General features: G+C 42.5%; 1 protein-coding gene across 2 annotated transcripts in view; it reads right to left on the reverse strand.

Moving 5' to 3' along the window:
- The window catches only part of PLCB3 (phospholipase C beta 3), a 93632-nt gene that overhangs the window by 14486 nt on the left and 59102 nt on the right, over positions 1-20044 (reverse strand). For both annotated transcript variants that reach the window (XM_073658513.1, XM_073658514.1), the window contains exons 7-22: positions 19395-19470; positions 17028-17128; positions 15411-15577; positions 15193-15339; positions 14943-15100; positions 14780-14862; positions 13565-13649; positions 12836-13016; positions 10871-10975; positions 10714-10778; positions 10528-10624; positions 8838-8922; positions 6334-6458; positions 2879-3033; positions 2613-2774; positions 2385-2484 (exon numbers count right to left, since the gene is read on the reverse strand). In XM_073658513.1, the coding sequence (XP_073514614.1) occupies positions 2385-2484; positions 2613-2774; positions 2879-3033; positions 6334-6458; positions 8838-8922; positions 10528-10624; positions 10714-10778; positions 10871-10975; positions 12836-13016; positions 13565-13649; positions 14780-14862; positions 14943-15100; positions 15193-15339; positions 15411-15577; positions 17028-17128; positions 19395-19470 (1892 nt within the window). The remainder of the gene's footprint in view (positions 1-2384; positions 2485-2612; positions 2775-2878; positions 3034-6333; positions 6459-8837; positions 8923-10527; positions 10625-10713; positions 10779-10870; positions 10976-12835; positions 13017-13564; positions 13650-14779; positions 14863-14942; positions 15101-15192; positions 15340-15410; positions 15578-17027; positions 17129-19394; positions 19471-20044) is intronic.

Consider the following 20044-nt stretch of genomic DNA (forward strand, 5'->3'; position numbering starts at 1 on the left):
AGACTCTGTGCTATTGATTGTATGAGACCAGATCTCATCCTGTAGACTCTCTGCTATTGATTGTATGGGACCAGATCTCATCATGTAGACTCTGTGCTATTGATTGTATGGGACCAGATCTCATCCTGTAGACTCTGTGCTACTGATTGTATGTGGCCAGATCTCATCCTGTAGACTCTGTGCTACTGAATGTATGGGACGAGATCTCATCCTGTAGACTCTGTGCTATTGATTGTATGGGACCAGATCTCATCATGTAGACTCTGTGCTATTGATTGTATGGGGTTAGATCTCATCCTGTAGACTCTCGGCTGTTGATTGTATGGGACCAGATCTCATCCTGTAGACTCTGTGCTACTGAATGTATGGGACGAGATCTCATCCTGTAGACTCTGTGCTATTGATTGTATGAGGCCAGATCTCATCCTGTACACTCTGTGCTATTGATTGTATGGGACCAGATCTCATCCTGTACACTCTCGGCTATCGATTGTATGAGGCCAGATCTCATCCTGTAGACTCTGTGCTATTGATTGTATGGGACTAGATCTCATCCTGTAGACTCTGTGCTATTGATTGTATGGGACCAGCTCTCATCCTGTAGATTCTGTGCTACTGAATGTATGGGACGAGATCTCATCCTGTAGACTCTGTGCTATTGATTGTATGAGGCCAGATCTCATCCTGTACACTCTGTGCTATCGATTGTATGGGGTTAGATCTCTTCCTGTAGACTCTCTGCTATTGATTGTATGAGGCCAGATCTCATCCTGTAGACTCTGTGCTATTGATTGTATGGGACTAGATCTCATCCTGTAGACTCTGTGCTATTGATTGTATGGGACCAGATCTCACCCTGTAGACTCTGTGCTACTGATTGTATGGGACCAGATCTCATCCTGTAGACTCTGTGCTATTGATTGTATGGGGTTAGATCTCATCCTGTAGACTCTCGGCTGTTGATTGTATGGGACCAGATCTCATCTTGTTGACTCTGTGCTATTGATTGTATGGGACCAGCTCTCATCCTGTAGACTCTGTGCTACTGAATGTATGGGACGAGATCTCATCCTGTAGACTCTGTGCTATTGATTGTATGAGGCCGGATCTCATCCTGTACACTCTGTGCTATTGATTGTATGGGACCAGATCTCATCCTGTAGACTCTCGGCTATCGATTGTATGAGGCCAGATCTCATCCTGTAGACTCTGTGCTATCGATTGTATGGGGTTAGATCTCTTCCTGTAGACTCTCTGCTATTGATTGTATGAGGCCAGATCTCATCCTGTAGACTCTGTGCTATTGATTGTATGGGACTAGATCTCATCCTGTACACTCTGTGCTATTGATTGTATGGGACCAGATCTCATCCTGTAGACTCTGTGCTATTGATTGTATGGGACCAGATCTCATCCTGTAGACTCTGTGCTATTGATTGTATGGGGTTAGATCTCATCCTGTAGACTCTCGGCTGTTGATCGTATGGGACCAGATCTCATCCTGTAGACTCTGTGCTATTGATTGTATGGGGTTAGATCTCATCCTGTAGACTCTCGGCTGTTGATCGTATGGGACCAGATCTCATCTTGTTGACTCTGTGCTATTGATTGTATGGGACCAGATCTCATCCTGTAGACTCTCGGCTATCGATTGTATGAGGCCAGATCTCATCCTGTAGACTCTGTGCTATCGATTGTATGGGGTTAGATCTCTTCCTGTAGACTCTCTGCTATTGATTGTATGAGGCCAGATCTCATCCTGTAGACTCTGTGCTATTGATTGTATGGGGTCAGATCTCATCCTGTAGACTCTGTGCTACTGATTGCATGGGGCCAGATCTCATCCTGTAGACTCTGTGATATTGATTGTATGAGGCCAGATCTCATCCTGTACACTCTGTGCTATTGATTTTAGGTGCTTCATGATCATGGGATGTCGTCCTATTTAGTTTCCACCGCACAGGAGGGGATTAGAATGGAGCGGTCAGTATTTCCATAATAAGAGATGCAAAAAAGTGACCGATTCTGGTGAAGGAAGCTGGACTCTTAGTATCTCCATCGCTGCCCTGGTCTCTATTGTCTGGCTGTAATAGTGATGTCATGTCGACAACGCTGCAATTAATCATTGAGCTCAGCGATTTGTGACGCCTACATTAACAAAACCGCTGAGCTCAGTGATTGGCTGCAGCGCTGTCGACATCACCATAAAATATAGACCAGAGCAGCGGCGGAGGCAAATCGCTGGACCCTGGGAAAGTAAGTAAAGCTCAGTTTGATTGGTTGGTTGGTTCCTTATTAGAACAGCACCCCACAGATGAGCTGGACCAAAAGAGGCTTAGCAGAAAAAGAATAAAACATTAAAGTCACTTTTCTCGCAGTCTCACCAGGACGTATTGCCGAAACTGGAAGAATCCTGTGACCAACAAACTTTCCACCTTCTTCAAAGACAGCAATACGAAGAGAGGCGAGGGTTGGGAGCACCACCTAGAGGATCAACAGGATGAGAACATCAGACACCGAAAGGATGGTCAAGAAGTACAATCTTAGAAGAAGACAGAAAGTGAAAGACTGAAAGTACGGAAATAAGAACATTTCTCAAAATGTTACCCTACCTTATGGAATATAAAAGGTTCCTCATCCCACACAGGATTAAAGGAGTTTCCTTGGGAAGTTTTCGTCCTAAATTTCCTTTTCGTGTCAACAGGCAAACCAAACATATCCACTTCTACGTATATTCCAACACGTTTATCTGACAGGAACTGCCCTGAAATGATCTGGTGAGAAAAAAAAATAGAAAAAGAAGACATAATGCAGACAGGAGAGATTTAATGGTAAAAGTAGCATAGGAGGAGCACTGCAGCCTCTCCTATTTTCTTACCTTAATTTTCACTGTATTAGCTACAATCCCATCAACGATGTTTTCTGTGAAAGGATCGAATGGCTTGTCTGTTCTGCGCATGAATTCAGGCTTCAGGAGGAACCCGCTGCGTCTGTTATACTCAAATATCCCCATATTCAGCTGCATAGGAAGGTCTATGAGGGACAGAGATAGAACATGTATATATATATATATATATATGATGCAACGATGCAAGGAATGTGAATGTGATGGGCCGGCAGCAGGAAGCGGGGATAGATATCATACAAAGCAAAAAAATCCCCGGATAGATAAGTGATAAAAACAACACTAGAAAAATGTAGCAACTGGATAATAAAGCAATAAAATTTGGAAATACCACTGACAATGCTGTGCATCCTCCATACATTTCTATGAGGAATTCTTATACCATCACTAGCATTTTTGGGGCTAGAGTGACACACTGGGAAAGCACAATAATTTTGGCTAAAATTTATGCTTCACATAACCATTTTCGAGACCAAGCACATAATGGGGCATGGCTAAAATGTATCAAATTTATAAATGGAATGTGCCACAATTTTAGTGCAATAATTCTAGGGGTAAAGCAAGTCAACTTAAAGGTGGTGGAAGGGTGAGAAAAGTGTTTCACATGTCAAGCAATATGCAACCAAAATTGTGCCAAAATTTTGGAGTTCAGTATTGGTCTAAAAAACATCAACCAAGGTGCAAAGAGGAAAAAGCATCTAGAAAGGTGGAGCAAAATAATCATCCAGCGTGCGCTATATGTTATACATAGGTGGCATCATCTGCCTGGTTTTTGTTTTATGCTGCCTAAAAATAATACAGTAATAATAAATCCGAATGGAATCCTAGAATGGTAGAGTTGGAGGGGACCCCCAGGGTCGTCGTGTCCAACCCCTTGCTCAATGCAGGAGTCACTAAATCATCTCAGACAGATGTCTGTCCAGCCTCTGTTTGAAGACTTCCATTGAAGGAGAACTCACCACCTCTCGTGGCCGCCTGTTCCACTCATTGATCACCCTCACTGTCAAAAGTTTTTTCTAATATCTAATCCGTATCTTCTCCCTTTCAGTTTCATCCCATTGCTTCTCGTGTTTCCATGTGCAAATGAGAATCAGGATGATCCCTCTACACTGTGACATCACTTCAGATATTTGTAGACGGCTATTAAGTCTCCTCTCAGTCTTCTTTTTTGCGAGCTAAACATTCCCAGATCCTTTAACCGCTCCTCGTTGGACATAGTTTGCAGTCCGCTCACTATCCTGGCAGCTCTTCTCTGAACTTGCTCCAGTTGTTCAATGTGTTTTTTTAAAAAAAGTTTTTTTTTTATAAAAGCAACACTACTAAATATGTCTAATCCTACAGTTCACCGCCACAGAGACAGACCGCATCAGTGGTGTTTGGCGCCCGCTCAACATTCAATTGTGCAGAACTGTAAAATGCCATGAAGTCTTGAGGAGTTACCGTCAAGCTACAAAGCAGCCGACAAAAGAGGAAAACTGGCAGCCGAAGATTAGCTACCCAAGCCAGAAGGGCACAGCAATATTTCACACGGTGTTGTTCTGAGGATCTAATATTAGAGCGGGCACCAGTTTGTAAATATGGCATAAAGCTATGTGGGCATGATTAACAAATGGGAGTCAGTGTGAACACTAACCATAACAGAAGGGAACCCGTGCTCCTTTTAGTACACACTCTGACAAAAGTCAAATTATGGCTCGGATTTTCTACAGCTAATGCTCCAGCTTATTGCTCCGCTCATTTTTATGCACCAGTAGAATTAGACCCTTCATGATGGCCTATTTTACACGTGTTGTTATGAAGGGATTAAAAAAATAAATAAAAAATGAACTAATAATAATTATTAATAAAAAAAATAATAAATAACTTTAAAGGGTATGTACATGTTGCTCCCATTTTTTGGTTTCTAATACATCTAGAATAAAAAAATAAAAACTGACTTTGTAAATAGGCTTGATTAAAAATACAGTTTTGTGTATACAGCACAAATGCAGATCTAAATGTCTCCATGGCTACAGACTACAAATAAGACTCTGTGTAGTCCAACACTCTGCCATCTCTTCCTTAAAGGGGTTGTCCGGCCTTCAGATACACGTTTACCAGTCACTCTATGTGACTGAAGGCTTGTGAATCCTCACTTCGCCTGCACTTCGTGCTGAGGATTCTCCGGTGCTGGAATCGGGTAGTTATGTGACCACAAGTATGTGATTTGCATACTTTTGGACACATTCCGACCAGACTTATCCGTCCTCGCGCAATACACTTGCATTTGCGCATGTCTAGCTGGCGGAAGACCGCATGTATCCAAGTCACATACTTGTGGTCACACGCCTGCCCGCTCCTGGCGAATCCTTACAGCACGCAAAGTGAGGATTCACAAGTCCGTAGTCACATAGGGTGACTGCAGACTTATAGCCTAAGGCCAGAAAACCCCTTTAAAGGAGTGTTCCAACCTTCTTTCCGTCTTCCAAAGTGCACAGCTCCTCTGCTTCCTGTGCTCTCCTGAAGAATGACAGTTTGTACCAAAGGCATAGTTGCGCCGCTAATGCAAACTGAGCGCTCTGCCATGCTGCTTGCAGAGGTAGCATTGCCTCTGCAGCAGGGAAGAAGCACAGAAGCACCAAAGCTTGCCAGATTCAGCGATTTAGCCAGATACAGCGAGGCGCAAGCAGGTGCAAGATGCACATAATACTTACCTAACTAACTCGCCATTCTGAGACTGCAGAGTTGAACGGTAAGCCTCTGTTCTGGCATACGGAGAGGATTTTTGATAAGTGATATGCACTTTGCAATTTTAATTCTTTAAGAGTGTGAAACAAACCCTTTTTAAGTCTTGCTTATGTACATTGCACAAGGACATTCACCTACGTGAACAGACGTTGCAGTAAAAGCAGGTCAGCCATAAAGAACATCAAACATTTCCATACTACAAGAGTTTTCGGGGATTGCAGCAGCAGGAATTCTTTGACAGCTTGTAGTATGAAGGATCTCATTAATGACTTTCCCGCCTATACGTAGCATTATTGAACCCGTCAGTCATATCTCACGAGGTCTGCTTAACTATACGTTCCTAGATTTAGAAGAAGTCGGCATTTTGTGCACCCTGGGCTTAAATTTGGGCTGACATTTTTCTCTGCCTGGGTGATGGTATTAGGTGTTTCCATGTACTGACGTCAGCGTTCAATGTTTCTATATAAGGAGATTTATTTGGTTGTTTTCTATGAGTTTTAGTGAATGCTGTACATTTTCGGATGATGAATTCCATAAATGGGCTACATTTGTGGTTTTGGCAGGTGTTGTTAATAAGAGTTCTCCCGATTCGTCCAAATTAATAGTAAAACCAGATATTTGGCACCTGCTGATTGCATGGAGAAGTCTGAAATAACACACAACAGCAGTCGTTTGCAAATGTTGAAGAAATCGGAACTTACCCAATGTCTGAAAGTTTAGTGCCACCATCTGACATCCCGCGTTCCAGAAAACCTGGGGCATGTAATTCGAGGAATCTACCCTCGTTCCTTTGGGGTAAATACGACTCAGCTGCTTCTTGTTATATCTGAGAGCAGGAGGCGTGAAGGAAGAAACGGGTAGAAAGAGAAAAGGTAAGAGAGTCTAAGAAAGATGTAAGTCAGGGGAGAAGGGGACAACATGGCTTGGAGAGAAGTGGATGAAAAAGACTGGAATTAAAGGGAATTGGTCACCAGGTTTTTGCTATGTAGTCTAAAAGCAGCATGATGTAGGGGCTGAGACCCTGATTCCAAATAGGTATCACGTACTGGGCTGCTTGCTGCAGTTTTGATAAAATCCCTGTTTTCTCTGCTGCAGATCTAGCAGTTCTCTGAATGCTGGGTTTGGCATAACCCCGCCCACACAACTGATTGGCAGCTTTCTGTGTACACTGTACATAGGCAGAAAGCTGCCAATCAGTAGTGGGGGCAGGGTTGGACTACATAGCACAAGGCCTCTAGCGATAATCTCAGGCTGATAAAACACTGATTGTATTGAAACAACAACAAGCAGCCCAGTAAGTGACACATCACTGGAATCCGGGTCTCTGTACCTACATCAGGTTGTTCTCAGAATAAATAACAAAAACCTGCTAACAGATTCCCTTTAAAAAGCAAGGGCAGGTGTAAGCAATAGAGAAGAAATAGTAAAGCGGAATAAAAAACTGACTGTACAAAAAGCATGAAAAGATGGTGCGTGGGTGCTATTAAATAAGGGATTATATGCACTGCAGCTTCAATAAGTGAAGCATATATTTGCATTTCTTACAAAGCGGTGAAATCACTGTTTGTTCAAAATGGGAGCAGGTTTATTAAAGAGAAAATAACTGTAGATATCGATCAGGTGCAATTAAAAGGGAGTCTTTCAGTTTAAAGTGACTGTTCAAACCAAGCACAGGCGCTCGGTGCACCCATGGTGTGGCCGAGAAACTCGATGTATCTTCCCTCCTACTGGTTTCCCTCTATGTCCGCCCTTTTCTTCTTTGATTGAAAGCTCTGGCTTTACAGGCAGAGGTTGATCAAAAACAAGTAGGGGGGAGGTGTACTGAACTGTTCGGCCACACCAAGGGTGCACTGAGCGCCTGTGCTTGGTTTGAACAGTGATTTTGTGTGGAAATACTCCTTGTTACTTGCTCCTGATCGTTCTCTAGGTGGATCAGACCAACTTATAATAACTCCAGCACTCAGAGCATGTCTTTTCAGTTGTTCCATGACTATCAGCGAGTTTGTACGACTTGTCCAATATGTTGTCAATGACGGAGCCTGAGGTGTGATAAGAAGGAGCCACCGTTTCTTATCACAGACAGATCCGCTTCTTGTGTTCCCACATTTCCTGCACTTTCCCTATAGTCAAGATGTTTGAGACTAGAAGTGGCAGCCCTGAACGGGTAATGGAGGCCGTTGCCAAAAGAACCAGTAATCTAGTCTAGAAAAACATAATTTGCAGCTAAGTTTTTGTCGTTTTGCTCCGATGTATTTAAAATAAAAAATGAACCAATTTAGCAAATAGTCTTCAGTAATAACATCCCACTGTTTTATGTCTACAGCTCCTTTGCAGACCAATGCATCTCCATGGGAGAGGACTATAAACACACACCATGTAGTCTGGTCCTGCTGCTGCACTCTTGCCTTCATCTGCCTCCTACTTGCCAACCTGCCGAATATAAGTTGCAGACAAATAGAAGGAAGAATAACTAGGGAACCAGACAACGCAGCGTTTGTTTGTATTCTGTAACCATGGAGATGCAAAGGGGATTCCAACACAAAACAATGGTAGAGTTTTAGTGAAGGCTAAAGTTGGTTCCTGTTTTTATTTTAGATGTATTGGAACAACAACAAGTTTAGTTATGAAGGAGGACACAAGCTTTAAAGAGGACCAGTCACTTGCTGAAAAAATTAAGCTAAATACTTTGTAAAAACCCCTGATTCTGCCGCTCTTTTCCGTTTTGTGCTGTGTCGCTCCATTGCAGAGATATTCACATTTGTCTCTTTTGCAGTGCACTATGTGAAATCTCTTCTTGTAGTGCAATTGGGTGTCTTCTCTGGCGGCAGGAACTTTCATTCCTCCCTCGCAAGACTGCTTTGATCAGCTCCCGAGCTGTGATTGGCCATCATCTGGGAGGGGTGAAAGCACACGCCCCCAAATAAGTTTCTAAAGAAACGCCCAGTTGTACTACAAACAGAGATTTCACATACAGCTATCCAGAAGAAATAAATGTGAATATCTCTGCAATGGAGCGATGCAGAGCAAAATGGAAAAAAGCGTCAGAATCAGGGGAGTTCGGGGATTTTTACAAGGTATTTAACTCAATTTTTTGAGCAAGTGACAAGTTCTCTTTAATTAATCTATACTTTCACACACTAACCAACTTTTCTTATTCTATTGTTTTAAGGTGGAATTTGCCTTTAAGAAGGGACTATAAGGATACTCGACAAACTCCATGGGAGATTTAGTGAGCTGTTCCAGGGCTTTAGTCTCAACAAAGGAAGACATTTCATAATATTTATTCCGCTCTGTGAGAGAACGAAAGGGACGGAGCGAGAACAAAGGAAGATGAGGAATGCAGGAGATGAAATGAGAAGACGGTGTAACAGTTAAGACGACACCGGTTTTCAGAACGATAAAAGGGATAGCAAACAGCAATTAAGAAAAAAATGAAATAAAAAACAAAACACATCATCAACAGCGTTCCTCAACAGCGACATTTGCCATATCGACCATTTATCTAACCAGAAAATTTTAACCCCTTCTACATAGTCTGTAAAGTGAGAACTTCCACTTGTGAAAACGTTTTTCTTTTTGGTGGACGGTAGAGATTTTAGATTATTTTATTTCGCTACGTTGCTTTTTGCAAAGGTAGTTGAAATGAATAAGGCTGTCATTGTAAAACAAGAGCGACTATGTCTGTAGCCTCCCTCCACTTGGGCTCAGAGATGAAGAAGCTCTGGAAAGAGGGACCTGCCTCGATTAATTAAGAATTCCCTAATAAGGTATTTCAAAATGTGCTTTCTACACCAGACAGCCCATCTAAAGTTTGCAGTGACACAATAGTAAATCCTCCACCCCACCCCCCCACGCGCGCCACATCAGCCGGTTATACAGACGACTGTTCTCACCACTCACAAGAAAAGAAACAGAATACACAGGATTCCTGCAAATACCGCTGTGTGTGAGGGTGGAAAAGAGAGGAGCTTCATGTAATATTACCATAATCAGCATCTATTTGTGCTTTTTTTTGTTTCTTTTTATGCTTTTACTATTTTTGAGCCTTTAAAAATGAATAAAATGTAAGCGAGCCAAAACCCATGATTAATAGAATACTTGTTTTGTAGAGTAAACAGCAATCATCTCATGAAAGCTTTTACCTGTAAGTCATTTCTTATGTTTCCCCCACGGACAGGAGCGTTCGGCCAATTGTTCCAATGTTCTCTATGAAAAAGCCGCTGCCAATATTATCTGGCAGCGGCTTTACTGGCTGAGGTCTATTCTTCTCCCGCTGCATCCAGCATTCCGGTCAATCCAACGTGGTGGGTGCAGAGTCATGAGAAGCTTTGGTACGTCTACCCTGCCTTTTGTGTGCTGAAGGTGTTGTGTCCATCCCCAGCACACAAAAGGCAGAGGAGATGCGTTTTAGACTTACCACGCCACTCCGCCAGCCATGTTGTATCGAAGAGAACCGGAACGCTGGAAGCAAAGAAGGAGGCAGCAGAGGGAGAAGAGCAGAAGGCAGCAGGAAAAGTGACTATATATGCATAATGTATAATCACTTTTTAGGGAAAAGAGCTGTACTAAAAGAGCGCTCCTGGCAGAACTGATACCCGATTTAGGCCAAGCGCAGAGCACGACATATGTACTCTCTCAATCGTTGGGTCATGCTCCATTGGGGTATAAGGGCTCGTTCAGACGAGCGTGCATGGACCTATTATAGCCAGTGCACACGGCCGATTTTCCATGAGGGCCGATGATCTGAGTTTAAAAAATAAGAATAAAAAATTGTAGCACAATGTAATGGCTGCTTCGGCACTCATGGAGCACACGGAGGCAGCCACATCCACAATAAACACCCACCACTCAATATCTCAGCTCCATCCCCTCCTCTGAGCCCACGGTCTACTCACTGTTGGCCACGTCAAATGACTTGAACTTTACAGGTTCCACGTAGTTAACAAGATTGGACATTTCTTCTGTGGCGCTGACTTCACTACTTGCTGTGCCCTGAAAAATAAGAGGTAAAAAGTCAAATATTAACCACAGAAGCTAATAAAAATGCAGACAAGTCATGTGTTTTTGGTCATTACACTAACCTCATCGGACTTTTTGGGGTCAGTAGGTTCTTCATCTTCCTCCTCTTCACTATAAGCATCACGGTCTAAGAAGCGTGACAATAAAAGAGTGAATTTTATAGGGAGTGCACTATCCAATAATATGGACAGATACCGGCACATAGAATAGAAATCTCACCTATAGACTTGCGCGGTTCTGCACACTTAGGAATCCTCTCCTCGATTTTCTCATCACCATTGGAAAGGGTTAAAGAGACATCAGCTGAGTCGGAGGCCAGAGTTCCTGCAGCCAGAGAATGGATATTCGGTACATGAGGTGATACATGTTTAGAATTAATGAACTTTTTTCTACATGTGCAATATGCACACTGTCTGGATTCCAGGATTGCGCTCACACTGATGGTCATGTCCATACATTCCTGCTTCAGTCAATGTTCAATTCAGAGAAGTGGATGATAAGCTACTGGGTATGTGACTGCCAGTCATACCAATCATATCCTTGAGGTCATGTCACAACCGCTTAAAACAGACAATAGAGTGGAATCCTAACAGTGTGCACATTGCACACTATCAAAATTTAGAAATCTGTAGTCAAAAAGTGACTGCAGAAGTTTAGTTGAAGCCTGGAAAACTTTTATGGAGAAAAACGAAGCGTAGAAATGGATGTTTAAATTTAAATAAAGGATTTTCATTTGAAACATTCTCTGCACGACCCTGAACCAGTCTCTGTAGGATTTTTACAACTTTTCTTTTTCTGTCTTGTGGTATTCGCCAATGTTTTATGCACCAAATGGTTAAATATGGCGCACATAGTTAAATAATTTAAAAAAATGCTCTTTATTTTTGTATTTAACTTTTTTTTAGGCAAAGCTTTTAAGAATTTGCATTTGCATCAATTAAAGAATCTGCCAGAAAACTTACTCCAGGCAAGAACCGGAGGGGATGCGCCAAAAAAAAAAATCAGATATTTGGTTCAAGAATCTGTCTAAAACATCTGGATAAACAAAGTTGAAGAGGAAAAAAAACAAACAAAACAAAAATAAAAGACAACTCAAAAAGTGGTGAAAAACATAAAGAGAATAAAAACTATACTAAAGATTAAAAGTAAATTACTCAAGAAAACTGGGGAAACAACAATGATGAATCGGGGCCAAGCAGTTCATCTCCTAATGATCAGTTACATCTATGGCTGGTGACAGACCTAAGCCGTGCTTCCTTAGCAAGGAGACGGAACTTTGTCTTTTCCTGTCCTACTATAGAGGGGAGAGGCTACTGCTGCAGCTGCCTTGTAGCTTAAATATTTCTCAGATTAAATGGAAATATTACAATAGAGGAAAAAGATTTTAAGAGAGGAAATGCCGATTTAAATTTTTTTAAATTTCTTTGCAACTCTAAATAAAAGTGGGATCTGGTTGTGTTGAATGCATAAAGATACAGATCTCTGACCTTTCTGGTAGAAAAAGTGTTAAAGGGGTTGGCCATTACTTTTTTATTGATGGCGTATCCTTAGGATAGGTCATCAATGTCTGATCGGTGGGGGACACCCGGTACCCCCCCGCCGATCAGCTGCTACTAGCGTTGGGGGTGGCCGGAAGTACTCAAATGATTCCGGAACAGAGCAACTCCGTCAAAACTATAGATGCCGCAACCAGGTACTGCAGATTAACTTTCCTACGTCAAGGAAATGATGGAGCTGTTGCGAAGATAACCTTTGGCCGCCACCGGGGTGCCGGGTGTCGTACCCACACGATCAAATATGGATGTCCAATCCTAACGATTGGCCATTAATAAAAAAAAGTCGTAGCCAACCCCTTTAATTCCCAAATCATAATATATAATACATCCTATTTATTCTAAATCGTACCACTTAATCAATGCCGATTGCCTGCAGATAAAAAAGCCATTGTATAGAGAAAATCTTTGTTCATTAAATAAATTACTTGCACTATGAGGCAGGTGCATAAACATTAGATATTGGACAGCAGAACCTGCTGCAAAGTAGTCTTGAGTGACTCCTTATGGAAAGAAAAATACAAGTTGGATTTTTCAGCTGTTGTCCTATGTTTATCCCAAAGCTGAAACCCCTCCAGCACTTTATCCATCAGCATTGTGATGCCGAGGACACATAAGTGGAGTCTCGTACCAGTAGCGGGCGACTCGGACACACTGGAGGTATCGCTGTAGGTGTTGGACGGCTGCTCGCTGACTCTCCTCTTCACGCTGCCCTCAGGGCCTTTCCCCCCTACTCGGTGCCTCTTTTTGTTCTTGACTAAGATCTTACCCAAGAGTTCTTGAGGGCTCGGAAGAGCCAGTCCTGGCTGAAGCTAAAGGAAAGAATAAAGCAAGCAGAAGAGATGAAAACTGCAACAGATGGATGGAGTCAGATAAGCAGATGTGAAGAACCAGGAGCCCAGAACTGTGCCGGCTGTACGCTACGCAAGATTAGTGCCCGAGAACCAAGTGACGGTGAAATGGTCCAATTCTGGAGCAGATGTGAAGCAACATGGATGGATGGGTCTGAGCTGTTCAGCATTAGGCCACATGGTTATATCAGATGTGCCCAGGTGCCGACACAAGCCACGACCACCAGCTACTCACTGACTACTAAACTATCTCATAATGAAAAAGTTAGTAAACTTTTTATTAGCTTTTACATCATCATAAGTAATAATCACTTCTGCTACGGCTAAAAAAAAAAAAAAATGCAAGAGAATAAAGTGTCCAAGAGTATAACATGCGAAAAACTGCCGATAAAAGAATAAAAAACGTGGATGATACAAGTAAGAATGCAAAAAAGTGAAAAGATAGATCACTCTGAGAATGAGAAGCAGAGTGGAAGGACAGCGTAGAGATGGAGAACATGTCTCCTTACAGGATATTTCTCCAGTGGTTCTATTAAGAGCGCGTCTCCAAAGATGTTCCTGCAATACTCAGCCATCTTCGCTTGTTGCTTCGCTCTTAGAAAGAAAAAAATATATATTGGGTTTTAAAAACAAAAAAAGGAAAAGAAAGTCTGAGCAGAGAAGATAAAAATGACTATGAATCATTAAAGGGAATGTATCACCAGAAAATGACCTATTTTTTAAATCAGTTTTTTGTGTTAACAGTATTTTTTACTTATTTTTGGCATTAAAGAGGTTGAAAGGTGTTGGAAAACATCCTTTGAGACCTGAGTCTTTTCAGGGCGATCGGAGGCTTTGGATTCGAGTTTGCCGAGCAAATTCATCAAAGGTGACAAATTTGAATTGAATTTCAGAAGAGTCGATCATCAATAGTGGATACTAGAGATGGTAGGAAATCGATTTGCAGGACCCAGTCCTACGGTCAGGTCAGTAATGGACAGGAGCCCCGAGAATCGCTTCTTTTTTTATGGCTTCCTCAGCTCCTCTTTTGATTAGCCGGCTTGGCGTGACTTCATCATTATGGCGTGATACACATGTGATGTCGCACCAGACCAACTATTCAAAATAAGAGACGCGGATGTCGACTGATAGGAGGAGGTTTGTTGGATCTCACGAGTGACCCCGAGAATCGCTTCGTTTCTGATGGCTTCCTCGGCTCCTCTTTTGATTAGCCGGCTTGGCGTGACTTCATCATTATGGCGTGATACACATGTGATGTCGCACCAGACCAACTATTCAAAATAAGAGACGCGGATGTCGACTGATAGGAGGAGATTTGTTGGATCTCACGAGTGACCCCGAGAATCGCTTCGTTTCTGATGGCTTCCTCGGCTCCTCTTTTGATTAGCCGGCTTGGCGTGACTTCATCATTATGGCGTGATACACATGTGATGTCGCACCAGACCAACTATTCAAAAGAAGAGACGCGGATGTCGACAGGTAGGAGGCGGTTTGTTGGATCTCACCAAGTGGCCATGGATTACCGACATGGCCGCTGCGCCAAATCTTGCAAATTCATTCGCACCATCTCTAGTGGTCAGCGCTCATCATTGCTTTTTTTTTTTTTTTACCAAAAAGTGTTTTTTTTTGCTACGGAAATACTGTAGCATAAGAGTCCCCAATGGACGCACCCCAAAAGAAGAAATTTGTGGCATAAAGATGTCCAAGTTATAAAGTACACTTACGAGTCAACATGGTTCTCAAATGATAAGATAACTGGGAACGGGGAGGTTTTGAAGGCACTTTCAGCAATGGCTTCAATGACTTCCTGCAATAAAATATGACAACCGTAAAACATAACAGATACGTGATACAAGGAGAACAAGCAGGCGTGGTTATACATAATACCTTAAAGGGTATCTCCGTGGTCATAGTGAAACCATGAGTAATAAAGGGCTCTTCATCTTGGGCACGTCCCCTCCAACAGTCCAGCTCAATGCAGCGACACCCGGTGAGCAGCACTTGCCGGTATATCTCCACGGAGGAGTTCCCGGTGAGCTGCCCAGCTGTACAAAAGGAACAGGACATGAAAAAATTAACAATGTCATATAAAATCAGAATAGCAGCCATGTGTGTGTCCGAGCCCTGAACCTCATACCAGTGAGGTAGGTGTTGTGAGAGGAGTTGATAAAGTAGCTGGTGAGGGGTTGCGTCATGTCATCACTTAGATCCAGGGCCTCAGGCGGCACAATGCTGTTCTCATCCCCACCAAGGAAGCGGCTATAGCCTTCCATAGACATCTGGTCTGTAAGGAAGGGAACGTTCAGGCGGACAACCTAAGCACTATGGCTAGCCCACCCCGGTTTTAAGACTCACCCCGTTCTAGAAATTGTCTGTTGGGCTCATATTTCTCAATGAGCTGGCGCACCTGGTCCCTCTTTAGCGGTGGAAAAAGGATTTCATTGAGTCTTGGATCTCTTTGCTTCTGGTTTATGAAATCCATCAGTTGCTCAATATTTAAGTACGGCTTCCCTTTCGCACCGCTGGGTATGAAATAACGGAGACGTAAATGAGGGTATATTTACAAAGACTCGAAAACTGAATATGAAAACAAGGATTCTGGATTAGGTCGAAATCAGAAAATTTTTACAGCCATCACATCTATGGTACGGGGTGAGGGTAACATCACCTGTTTGGGACGCGGGTATATTAGGACAGCAGTGATGCTCACCATGGACATTAGAGTTCTGATCCATTCAATTTCTAATTCTAGATGGCCATTAAGTAGAAAACAAGGGTGAATAGAAAAAAAAACTAATCTGCGATTGTGTTTTTTTTTTTTTAAATTATGCATCATGGGGTATAACAGGGTAATTTTATTCCATAGTGATAATAAATTAATTTCTTTATGATTTAGTACTTTTCCTAAAGAAAGGCATTTTTAATGGCTTCACTTTCTAAGATCCCTAACTTTTTAATTTTTTTTTCACTAATGTGGTCAAGTGAGGGTTTTTTTTGTTTTTTTTGCAGAATAGGTTGTATATATTTTTTTCTTGTATATAAAAGGTATTGTTTGATTTTTGTTCATTTTTTATGGGGGAAAAATTGCAACTCTGACACTTTTTTATTGTCATGCGGAATGAGATTTAATAGTTAATTATCCAAGTAGGTAATTAAAAATCCAAAATTCTAAAATTGGCAGTGCACAAAAAATCTTAGCGATTTCTCTGTTGATATCCTCGTTTTATTTATCCTAACGTGTCAGATATTCCATCGAGATTTTTCTTTGCCAAATTTCTGAAGCCTCCCCATACACATTCGATAGCTGTTGGCCGAACAATCCTTCAGCCAACAGCCATGTCTTCCAAAACTCTGTGCACATGAGCACTCAGCTCGGAGAGATCAGATCACTCCTGCGCGCTCTACAAGAGTGCCGCTATTAGACTCCTCTGATGGTGGCTTATCTCCAGGGAGAACATAAGGATCAGCCGCTGAAGTTCAACAGGCTGGATCCTTCTCTGGTCTGTTTAATTTCAGCATCAGGAGGCCCCCAAACATAGGACAGAGGGAACATAAAGGCCCCGTCCCCCAAAGTAACTGTTGGAAAGTTCACTTTCAGAATAAATTCTGGACTTGCTGATGTGTTGAATCATTCTGATCATGCTTGATAAAAAAGTTGATATATGCTCAACCTACCTACTATGAAAAATCATGGCTAAATAATGGAGATGTGAAAAAGTGGTAAAAAGGAAAAATGCGAACAGCAAAAGGTTCTGGTAAAGCTGGCCATAGAGTCGACTATAATTTGAGGAAAAGGACAGAAATGAGAAGACATTTCTCTTGATATCATTGTTCCCATCATGGGAAATAGTTTATTGCCTATTGTCAGATTTATAATTTCAGACAAAAATTATATAATTTAATTAAAAAACAATAACAAATTTCACATAAAATATAGAAAAGAAAAATTGCTGCAAAAAAAACACAACTTACAGCTCCAGTAAGATCTTATCAATGTCTGGGCGAAGGCATAATTTATTCAGAAACCGCTCAAAAATGTCAAGTGTGAATTCTTCCGGCTTGATGGACTCACTCTAACAGAAGAAAGAAAGTGGCCAATGTGTGAAAAAAGAATGGGAGCAGTAAAAAGGAAGAGTTGGTGCGAATCAACTAGCAGGATCCGGTCTGTAATCTGTGGCCTGCGGAGGGGAGCCCCGGGGACCGCCTCCCGCGGAGGGGAGCCCCGAGGACCGCCTCCCGCGGAGGGGAGCCCCGAGGACAGCCTCCCGCGGAGGGGAACCCCGAGGACAGCCTCCCGCGGAGGGGAACCCCGAGGACAGCCTCCCGCGGAGGGGAGCCCCGAGGACAGCCTCCCGCGGAGGGGAGCCCCGAGGACAGCCTCCCGCGGAGGAGAGCCCCGAGGACAGCCTCCCGCGGAGGAGAGCCCCGAGGACAGCCTCCCGCGGAGGAGAGCCCCGAGGACAGCCTCCCGCGGAGGAGAGCCCTGAGGGCAGCCTCCCGCGGAGGGGAGCCCTGAAGGCCGCCTCCTACGGAGGGGAGCCGCGAGGACCGCCTCCTTCCTTCTTTTGATTAGCTGGTCTGGGGGATGCAGATGCGACTCTGCGTCAGTCCGACTAATGAAAAGAAGAGCAGAGGATGTCAGGAGGTAGAAGGCGGTTTTCAGGGCCCCCATCCGTAGGAGGCGGTTCTCAGGGTCCCCATCCGTAGTAGGCGGTTCTCAGGGCCCCCATCCGTAGGAGGCGGTTCTCAGGGCTCCCATCTGTAGGAGGCGGTTCTCAGGGCTCCCATCCAGTAGGCACAGGTTATAACGTGGCAGATGGATTGGATCCTGTGGATCAATTTTCACCAACTCTAGATAAAAAAATCATTAAAATTTTTCCAAATATATACAGTACAGACCAAAAGTTTGGACACACCTCATTTAAAGATTTTTCTGTATTTTCATGACTATGAAAATTGTACATTCACACTGAAGGCATCAAAACTATGAATTAACACATGTGGAATTATATACTTAACAAAAAAGTGTGAAACAACTGAAAATATGTCTTATATTCTAGGTTGTTCAAAGTAGCCACCTTTTGCTTTGATGACTGCTTTGCACACTCTTGGCATTGTCTTGATGAGCTTCAAGAGGTAGTCACCGGAAATGGTTTTCACTTCACAGGTGTGCCCTGTCAGGTTTAATAAGTGGGATTTCTTGCCTTATAAATGGGGTTGGGACCATCAGTTGTGTTGTGCAGAAGTCAGGTGGATACACAGCTGATAGTCCTACTGAATAGACTGTTAGAATCTGTATTATGGCAATAAAAAAGCAGCTAAGTAAAGAAAAACGAGTGGTCATCATTACTTTTAGAAATAAAGGTCAGTCAGTCCGAAAAATCGGGAAAAATTTGAAAGTTGGGGATTTATTCAAAATTGAATGCATACTGAACCAGCATGGCTACCACAGCATCTTGCAGCGGCATGCTACTCCATCCGGTTTGCGTTTAGTTGGACCATCATTTATTTTTCAACAGGACAATGACCCCAAACACACCTCCAGGCTGTGCAAGGGCTATTTGACCAAGAAGGAGAGTGATGGGGTGCTACGCCAGATGACCTGGCCTCCACAGTCACCAGACCTGAACCCAATCGAGATGGTTTGGGGTGAGCTGGACCGCAGAGTGAAGGCAAAAGGGCCAACAAGTGCTAAGCATCTCTGGGAACTCCTTCAAGATTGTTGAAGACCATTTCCGGTGACTACCTCTTGAAGCTCATCAAGAGAATGCCAAGAGTGTGCAAAGCAGTCATCAAAGCAAAAGGTGGCTACTTTGAAGAACCTAGAATATAAGACATATTTTCAGTTGTTTCACCCTTTTTTGTTAAGTATATAATTCCACATGTGTTAATTCATAGTTTTGATGCCTTCAGTGTGAATGTACAATTTTCATAGTCATGAAAATACAGAAAAATCTTTAAATGAGAAGGTGTGTCCAAACTTTCGGTCTGTACTGTGTATATAAAGGTCATTGTCATTAATACAAGTGGAACAGGCAATGGCAATTGGGTTGTACCTAAAGTGTTCGTACCATCAGGACTGCCCCAATCCCTGCACTATGACTCGCTATCAAGCCGATCATTCCCAACAATCCCAATTAATCACATTTCAGAAGAATTCGCTTTCATTGATTTTCGTAAGGAAACATGCACTGGAGTAATCAGTCAGTTCTCACATGCCATTCCAAGATACAGTTTTCCAGGAAAGCTATTTTAGGGACATTTTTTACAACATCTGGAAAAACAAAAAAACAAAAACGAGTCCCTATGGCTTTATACGTATTCATCTTCATATCCTACCCTGTTAAAATTCAGCCCACAGGATTCCAGGGCGGTCTCCACTCGTTTCTTGTCTGCCGCAAACATCTTCAAGATACTAGAAAAGAATGTGCAAAGTATTAGAAAGTACACAATGCAGCGTGCCTGGAAAACTGGGAGTCCTCAGCTTATTATCGAGAATGATTTACATAGTCTCTGTATGAACAGCACCCTAATCATTGGTGAGAAAACATGTCATTTACTGACACCTATAGTTGGTTACAAAAGTTTTAGGCAGGAGTGGATAAAATGCTGCAGAGTAAGAATGCTGTAAAAAATAAAAGTGTTAATAATTAAGAAAATGCAAAGTGAATTAACAAAAGAGAAATCTAAATCATCAATATTTGGTGATTGCCTTTTGTCTTCATCAACTCTTCTAGGTACTCTTTATTTTAATAACTTACATGCACGGATTTGGGTCTAAAAATCTTTTTTTTTTTTGCAATTCAGTTTCATTAAAAAAATTTTGCACCGCTTTGCTTATGCAGGTTCTTTGTTACCTTGCTTGCAGATTCAACTGTGGTCATAAATCTCTTTAAAAGAAACCTGTGAGCAACTAATACCCTACACTCCTGCAAACCATTTATACAACTGTGTAGCCCTATAAAAGAAAAGCTAGTCTATCCCCTTAT

This window comes from Phyllobates terribilis, unplaced genomic scaffold (assembly GCF_046119375.1).
Source record: "Phyllobates terribilis strain yellow unplaced genomic scaffold, ASM4611937v1 Scaffold_13__5_contigs__length_258822181, whole genome shotgun sequence".
Lineage (NCBI taxonomy): Eukaryota > Metazoa > Chordata > Amphibia > Anura > Dendrobatidae > Phyllobates > Phyllobates terribilis.